The sequence below is a fragment of the Solanum pennellii genome, chromosome 10 (genome assembly GCF_001406875.1).
Source record: "Solanum pennellii chromosome 10, SPENNV200".
NCBI lineage: Eukaryota > Viridiplantae > Streptophyta > Magnoliopsida > Solanales > Solanaceae > Solanum > Solanum pennellii.
The window spans coordinates 52,025,741-52,034,806 of record NC_028646.1 but is presented as its reverse complement, the minus strand read 5'-3'; the positions used below and the strand labels follow the sequence as shown (position 1 = coordinate 52,034,806).

At 35.2% G+C, this 9,066-nt stretch overlaps 1 protein-coding gene across 2 annotated transcripts; it reads left to right on the top strand.

Annotated features, from left to right (window-relative positions):
• Positions 1-397: 397 nt before the first annotated feature.
• Positions 398-5,637, top strand: LOC107031852 (probable pectin methylesterase CGR3). Of its 2 annotated transcripts, XM_027912544.1 has the most exons (8): positions 398-552; positions 1,658-1,800; positions 2,815-2,854; positions 3,044-3,076; positions 3,583-3,957; positions 4,163-4,218; positions 4,842-5,019; positions 5,299-5,637. In XM_027912544.1, the coding sequence occupies exons 2-7, from the start codon at positions 1,681-1,683 to the stop codon at positions 4,992-4,994; spliced, it is 777 nt and encodes a 258-aa protein (XP_027768345.1). In that variant the 5' UTR covers positions 398-552; positions 1,658-1,680; the 3' UTR covers positions 4,995-5,019; positions 5,299-5,637. The 2 variants fall into 2 exon arrangements, with proteins under 2 accessions (XP_027768345.1, XP_015088825.1); XM_015233339.2 differs by lacking the exon at positions 5,299-5,637 and having other exon boundaries at positions 399-552; positions 4,842-5,169.
• The last annotated feature ends 3,429 nt before the right edge of the window (positions 5,638-9,066 follow it).

The window sequence follows — 9,066 nt, the reverse complement described above, 5'->3', positions numbered from 1 at the left end:
TATAATCACAAACTCTGACAAATTGCAAGAATTAGTCACAAAATTTTGACTGGTAACCATATCTTGTTATGTAAATTTTTTACCAACATACTCTTATTCAGAATTGGTCCGAATCAACTTCAAACAATTCAAATTTTGATATACAATCTTTTATTACCAATTTAATAATTTGAAACAACAAGATTCAACTTAAAGCTTCAAAAAACGATAAACCTATTTTGTTTTGTTTAGAAAAATTCAAACTCAACAAAACTTAAAAATTTTCTCCAATCAAAGCTAATTTCTCTACTGTGAACTGTGGATGGGAATTTATAATTTTAGATAAATTGGAAGAAAATAAATAATTATGTGAGAAGCTAAACTCTTTTTTCATCCCCCAACAAATAAATAAGTTTAAAATACTGTATCTCATGCCTTTGTTTTGCCCTTTTTCCCCATTAATTTTCCTCTTAAAGGAAGACACAGCTCGTAGAGTAGCGAGAACCAAAAGATCCAGATCCCACCTTCAACCTCACGATCTCGTTATCTACTCCTCTTGCGTTTTCATCTCAGGTAGCATTTGAAGATTCTTTTCCCCATATATTCTAGCTTAGTATGTGTAGTATGAAACTCTTTAGTTGCATTTATGCCCCCTTTTCCGTTTTGGGTATGTAAAATTTTTGTTAAGTTTGAATAATATGGAGAATGTACGCAAATAACTAATCGCCACAGTTTGAACAGCTGTTGAATTCGACGGATCCAAAATTTTAAGTCAGTTGAAGAGAGGTCACTGCAACCCTCTGCTACTGTTGTGTTATTGAGTGTGAACTTCGTGTTTAATTATGAGTATTTTAAGCATTGCCCTCTTTCAGCTGTAAAAAAGTTATATAGTTCTAGCCATAGTTCTATGTAAGTTAAAAAAGCATTATGGGTGAGTCCTATGCTCACCCATATTGCCCTCTTAAGTAAGTTTCCAGTGTAAAAAAGTTATATAGTCCTATGTTGCAACTGGAAACTTACATAGGAGGATATGTAAAAAATCTTAAATTCTGAAAAAGATCCTCACCCATGTTAATGGCGGAATGTGTTAGTCTGTTGTTTATCAAATATGACACTAGTAAATGTTTAGTTAAGTGGTAATCAGTTGTTCTGTAGCTGGAGGATATTTCTCCTCTTTTGTTGGACATCTTTCCTTCTTAAAATCAAATAGATATTTATTGATTACATTGTTATTTCCTTGTACACATAACTCAAATGGCCTTGAATCATTTAAAACTAAGAAAGGTATAAGTGAGAAGAAGATATCTAGCTATAGTTTGTTTTCATTCGCTTATTTATATTTTTTTTAAATGAAAGGATCGAGCTCCTTATGCGTTCTACCTCCCATGTCCTCACTGAAGGTTAGCATTGAGGCAAGACAGCTGCATGTCCACCCTCTAACTCTTGAAGTGCATCGTTAACTAAAAATACAACTTATTTGTGTTGTATAATGCATATTCTATTTTAATTCTTTCAGAGAACGTCTTACATCAGAGTTTCTTCTTTGCCTCATTTAGGTCCTAACGTTTCTTAGTCTTGTTAATACTTGGATGGCGTACTTTTAATATCAATTTGTAATGTTTAAAACTTTTGCGATTATGTTCTTATTAACTTGCAATTAATGTGGAACATGTTTCAGTCATTGCAACTTTGTGAAAAAAAATGTCAAGAAGGCCAAATACCTCTCGCCGTCTTGTAGATGCTGGGAGCATTCCGTTTATCAGCGCCTTTCACCCCAAATCACGACCATCTCCTTTATTGTCTATAGGACTTGTGGTTGTGGTAAAGGCCAATTTCTTTTTCTTATTACCTTTTATCTGTTGACGTGCCCCAATTATTATTAACAAAGTTTCAAAACTTTTCATGAGAAGTGCTTGTACACGAAGACATTGTAAAGCGATATATTTCTGGAAAAAAATTCAAAATAAAGAAAAATGTTTGCATAGATATGAATATTGAATTGTTTGAATTGAAAAGTTAATTCGATGATACGATTTATTCATGGGAAGCTTTATTTCATAGGCCGCAATGTTTAAGTTGAAGCGTGCATAGCGGATACAAGATTGTATGTTAATGAAGGGATCTTTTCAAGTGTCAAAAGTCCATCATTTTCTTGCTACACAAACCATGCTCACAGTAATGGAGGGTTGAGCTCCGTGTACTATGCTTTCTTGTACCATCAACCCAATGGTGACTGTGGAGTTGTGGGATTAAGATGCCATTTTTACCATAAAACAAGATCATGTAGAGCTCTCAGGCTTAAGTTTGATACACGAGGGCTTTATTTTTGTGATAATAACAAAAATGGGCTTATTGTTACATAATCTGTGCGGAACTTAGAAGCTGTTCACTTTTGGTATATGATCAATTCATCGCACAATAACAGAAGCTTCAGCAGAGAGGGCAAGAGAAGCTACCAAAAATGAGGGCTTGACTTGCCTTTTTTACATAATGCAAGATCATGAAGAAACCCAAACATCATTTCAACGTTATTTTGATAATTCAGATACCAAATTTGTCATTTTCCCTTCTTGTATCTCATTGCTCATCAGTTTATGCCTTTATGGGAGGGTGGGAGCATATAAATGTCTTCTCTTCCACACTTACTGATATATCTACCATTTCATTGTTGAGCACGTTTTGCATAATCGCCTATGCTTTTAAGGGACTACTCTTTCTGGAAGTTTGAGAAAGTGTTGCCAAATCAAACTATCTGTTAATGATCTCATTACTGAATCTTAAATATTCCCAATGTAATTATAACTGTTGATCTGATCTTTCATCATGACATTTCAGGGAGCATTGTTGATTATTGGTTATTTATATCACGGTTCAGGTGAATTTTGTGTTATTGTTTGGCATTTCTCCCTATGGAATCATGTGTAGCAATTGTTTCTTTTATTATTTTATCTTCTATTAACATAATCTGTACAAAGAAGATTTCCTACTATCGTCATTTTCATAGATTGATTGCAGGCTTGGTATCTTTTTTCTGTGGCTTCTGAAGTACTTTCCCTTTGTATAGGTGGAGCTGTTGATGCTTTCAGTAGACATGAAGGTAACCAGCTACAACTGAATCAATCTTGCATTGCTACTCAACAAGAAGATGAATTACCTATTTACTTGAACATTTTTTAATCTTCCTAGGGAGGTGAAGTCAAAGGCTATAATTAGAATATTATTAAGATTTTGCTACTGAAGTCCGTTAGACCTACGTTTCCAGTGAGATCAATAGTATCTCACATATTTTTCTCTTGATTTTTTAGGATCTTTTTCTGCAAAATAGATACGGGGTGTGGTGCCCATGAAAACACTAGATTACTCATTTATATACATTGTACTTACTGGAAAGACTAAAGATCTGTCAAATGTCAATCTTGTTCACCCTGGAAAAATCCTCGGAGTAATACTTATTATTTTTAGCTTTTCTGTTCCTCATTTTTCCTATGAACTGTTTTTGCATACTTGCAAAGGAATAATCTCTGCTCTTGGTTATCCACCAGTAATCTTATTTAGGATTTGTCTTCCTCACTTTCGTTATTTTTTTCTAAATAACATTTTTAGGTGGTGTTTCATGCACATCAGAACTTCAGAGGGCATTGCCTATATTACAGAAAGCCTATGGTGACAGCATGCAAAAAGTATTGCACGTAGGCCCTGACGCTTGTTCAGTGGTGTCTACACTGTTAAAAAAGGAGGGTACTGAAGCATGGGGTGTTGAACCTTACGAGTTAGATGAAACTGATGAAACTTGCAAGAGTCTTGTTTATAAGGGAATAGTGCGAGTAGCTGATATCAAGTTTCCTCTTCCCTATCGTTCAAACTCATTCTCTCTTGTCATAGTGTCGGATGCAGTGGATTACTTGTCTCCAAAATATCTCAACAAGACTCTTCCTGAATTGGCGAGGGTGGCAGCTGATGGTTTGATTGTTTTATCTGGTAATTCAACAACAGTCTTGGCCTTTCCCCCCTTAAATAGTTCAAGCTAATATAAAATTCACATATAAACTCTGAGTGAGTCATTTAAATGTGAGGTAGGGTAAGCTTCATGTTTTTTGTTGTTAGAGGACATTTCTTTTCAGGGTGATATTTCAGTGTAAGATGGCTATTCTACATTTTGCTAAAATATTGGTTGCATTTTTAGGTTATCCAGGTCAGCAAAGGGCTAAAGTGGCAGAACTTTCGAAATTTGGCCGCCCGGTAAGTCACTGATCTTTGGTTTGTACCTAAATTTCTAAAGATGGTATGTTTATTTATTTGTTTAAAATTAGAAAACATAGATCATCCGTCTTAATGCATATGCCGTGTAAACCAAATTCCTACAGTTATTTTGTGCTATAGATCTTTATGTTGAGTTTGCAAATAGTGTATTTCTTTTTTACATTTGGCTATTGAATGTAATTATTTTTAGCTGACTACCCAAATGTGTAACTTACTGTTAAAAGAGTCAAGAGTATTCAACTCATTTTAATTTGGGGTGGGGGGTGGGGAGTGAGAAGGGTCGATGGATACTTATCGTTTTTTGTCCATTTTGCCAGTACTAACTAGGTCTAGTAATTTCTGTCAATCTCTTTTGGCAATGCTGGTGAAAACCCATTGTTTGTGGATTCAGTAGAATAAAGATCGATGCACATAATTCAATTATACGTAACCTTTGGCTTTTTATCACCTATACTTCTGATCTATTCGGAAAAAGAAGCAGCACAGTGAATATGATGCTCCCCTTGCATGTTTGCTATTTGATTCTTCCTAGTCACTTATTGCATCTGTTTGAAGATGTTCTCTGTTTGGAAGATTGAAACTTGCTTATCTTGTCTGTTTAGGCCAAATTGCGAAGTTCGTCTTGGTGGGTTAGATTTTTTACTCAATCCAGCTTAGAAGAGAATGAAGTTGCAATCAAGAAGTTTGAACAAGCGGCAAGCAAGAGGTCTTATCAGCCAGCTTGCCAAATTTTCCACCTCAAACCACTCCATTGAAAAATACTTATCTTGTTCCAAACAGGTATTAAGCATCTGCAGCTGTGTTAAATTATCGTTTGCCAATTGCCACGACAATCCGGCATTCCAATTGTGAAGCATCAGACCTGAATTAAAAAAAAATTCGTGTAATGTGAACCTACATGGTTGATTCAGCAATTTTGTTGGATATATATATATATATATATATATATATATGTGTGTGTGTGTGTGTGTGTGTGTGTGTATATGTGTGTGTGTGTGTGTGTGTGTGTGTATATATATATATATATATTTTTTTTTTTTGTTTTGTTTTTTGGCACAGGTCAAAGGGGAAAAAAAGGAGGAATTCCACTTTGGAAAAGAAAAGGGCAGTTCCAAACGAAGGACCCTGGGACAAGCTTCCCGGTGTCCAAGCGTCAAGTCCCGAGGGGCCTAAAATAAATAGGCTTACTTTTTCTCACTTGAAATCATAATTACAAGAATCTAGATTTGAGTGAATCTAGGTTTGAGTATCGTGTCCTAAGAAAAAAATGAATGCATCCCACAGTAGGAGCTTTCAATCAATTAGTATTGCTTGTGCTTGCAGCACACAACTGATTTTTTTCTTACAATCAATGGTTGAGTTATTGCGTAAACACGAAACACAGTAATGTTTGATTCATTTTTTGCCCCACAGAAGTGGATCTTTGTTTATCCAAACTTTGTCAAATACATCCATTAAAGCAGATGATAAATAGTTAGGTTAAGCAAGTGACATTCCAAAAATCGTCTAAAGTTGGGACAGACCATAGAAACTTAGAAAATAACCACCATCAGGATAGTTGGTCAAATAGCAGAAATAAAGGAAATGTCTTACAAGAGAAACCATAAAAAGGAAACAGAAAGCAAAAAACAACAGGTCTTGGCAAACAGGCCAAGAAACTGGAAATAGAACAAAATGAACCCCATTTCAAAATTGATTTCCATTTTAACCAACACTAACTCATTTGTAAAATTTACTTTAACTTGAATTCAAGTTTTAACTGCATCATCTTTGTTCAGCATTGTCTACTGGATTAGGTCCCTCGTCAGGTTCATCATCTACATCAGCTTCTTTAGAATTGCTGGATTAATGAAAAGGATATTCTTCAGCAGGCTCACTGTTAGACCATCTCTTTGAATTTGAAGCAGCCCTTCCATCTCAAAATCTTTTTTGTTTGCAAATTACTTCTCAATTCTTTCGGACTCATCAAAAATCACATTACACCTTCATGAAAAGGATATTCTTTAGCAGGCTCACTGTTTAGATGTCTCTTTGAATTTGAAGCAGCTCTTCCATCTCAAAATCTTTTTTGTTTTGCAATTGCTTCCCAATTTTTTCGAACTCATCAAAAATCATGTAACACCTTCTTCAATGCAGACATTTTCATACACCAGATAAGCCTCGTTGGAGGAAGAACATCTCACAAGTACTCTTTCATCATTATTGGGATCAAACTTCTCAATATCATCCTTTTGGTCACGGAAATGTTATATTCACCACTTCACCCCGAAAGTTCTTTGGAAGATTAAAATCCCGTTTATTCCGCTTGATGGATAGTTTGATATGCTTTTCTTTAACACAAACATCACAAACATTGTCATCTACAAATTTTATTTTGCGTAGACCGTGGACCAGGTCCCTTGACACAAGTCTGTTTAGAGAGACGAGCTCAACTGACCGAGTTTCATGTATGATGGAGCACCTTGAGCATTAAGGGAAGTGAGAATGTTACAACGAGCTGTGTTTAGATCAGCAGTACCTGTTCTTGCATCTCTTTTTTGTCAACATCATCATTCGAGAAATTAAGTTGTGACAACCCATTTATCTGACAAGAACTTAATTTCGTTTATCATAAAAATCCGTGAAACACTAAGATTGTACTTCAACACATTGACATAGTACACAACTTCAAAAGAGTGTTCCACAGACTTTCAACTCCTACCTACACCAAAAAATGTACTATTTTCTTGTCATTTCCAAAAGAGACACATCCACCTTGAAGTGCCTTTGACAGAGGAAGTCTACTTTTCTCAGTCATGTGCTTTGAGCATCTACTATTCATAAATCAATACTTCCTGATGCTACCTCCTCTCACTTGCATAGCAAATCACTTGTTAGTCTTGGTAATCCATTTGAGACATAGTTCCATTAAGCAGATGATAGAGTGAAGAAAATCTTTTGTCCAATAAGGTGGACTTGTTTTCTTCAAACTTAGGACCAGAAGCAAGACCATGCCCCTTCTTTTGTGTGTTCCTCTATTTGCAATTGTTTGAAGAACTTCCTTCATATTTTTCAAAACATGACAATCTTTTTTAAGATGTCCATTTCGACCACAATGCAGATATAGCAAATTATCAGGAACAAAAACATTTTTGCTCTGAGGATTGTATGGGGAATATATCTTCTCATAACCCAACCCTCTTCTACTATTGTTACACTGGCTGATTACATTTTTGAGCATTTTAGAGGAAGTGGTTCATTTGAGAGATTTGTTCAGTTCCTCTTTGCCCAGTTCCCTCTCCAACACAAAATATTTTTGTGGAGCCAATTTCATCTTCATTTCAACAATATGTAACTTATTTTCAAGCTCCAGTTGTAAGTTGTTTGCCTCGCCTTTTCCTTTAGAAATTGTAGTAGTCACCCTTTTTATTTTTTCTTTCGGTTCTAGAGTTTCAGCTTCTAGAACAACCATTTATTTCAACATCAGATATTTGGTAACTAGAGAAAAATTTTCATCTTGAAATATCTCAAGGCTATTGTTCAAGAGATTCTTCTCTGTGATTAGATCAATGATCGAATCAATTAGCACAACAACTAGATTTCTAAAATTTTTAATGGAAAAGCTATTCATATTTTGCTTAAAGTCGGATAGGGTTACCTCTTCGTCATCCGACTTTTCCATGAAAGCAAACATAGAGTCAAGCAATTCTTCGTCATCTTTTACTCCAAGCATAGAAGAACCATCAGAGTGTTCATAATCATCTAAGTCACTTGAGGTATTTTTCTAGACATCCAGAGTTTTCTTCATTACACAATCAACAGTTTCTGTTATGCTTGACTTGTCATCGACCTGGTCCGTTCTTTTGTATTTGCCTTTGATAACGAGATTGTCCTTTCTTCTATGCATATCATGAACTTGAAGATGTTCAACAACTGTACTTCAGGATCCTTGCCTCATAGATAATATCAACTTTATCAGTCTAAGATCTGGGATGAATCTCCAATATTTTAGTGACCTGCTTCCAAGCAGTGACAAGTTCTTCTAGGAACATGGGGTCATTTGTAATGGTGGAGAATCTAGAACGCAAATCATGAATATGTTTACCTTCTTTCATGGTGAAGTTGTCAGACTGAATAGTGAAGAGATCTATATAAGATTTATTTATTTGCTCAGTACCTTCGTACACTACTCTCAAACGATTCCAGATTTCCTGGTTGATTCATAATATGAAATCAGTTCAAATTCATTTGCTTTGATTCCACGCATCAACAAATTCATAGCTTTGTGATCTTCTCAACTATTCTTTTGTCAAAGTAATTATATTGCTGTCGGATTTTTAGAGCAACCTTTGTGACATTCCCATCTCTTACTTCTATAGTTGACACATAGGGACCCTCACTAATAACATCCTACAACTCACAATCCTTAGTTATTGTATAGTCAAACATACACATTTTCCACCACCTTCGTTGGAGACCGACCTTATTGCAAGTTTAGTGCAGCTGTCATTCTTTGTGGGAATCTCTCTAATGGTGTTAACCATATTGAGAGCCCAAACTCTGATACCAATTGTTGGAATGTATGCGTTTAACACTCCGAAACTTTTTTTGAGCTAAACTTGAATCATCCTTTGTATTAAGTAAGTTTTTATCAACGAATTTTAAATGTTATTAAGTGTTAAGGTCACTAGATGTAGCACCTTCCGTTCCAAAAAGAAAATAACTAAAGAGAATTCATTCAAGTCATTTCTAAGTTCTTTTAAGTTTTGAGTCAACTTCAAACGATCATAACTTTTAGTACACAATGTGTTAGGGGACTCATATGATATGAAATGAACGATCTCTGAT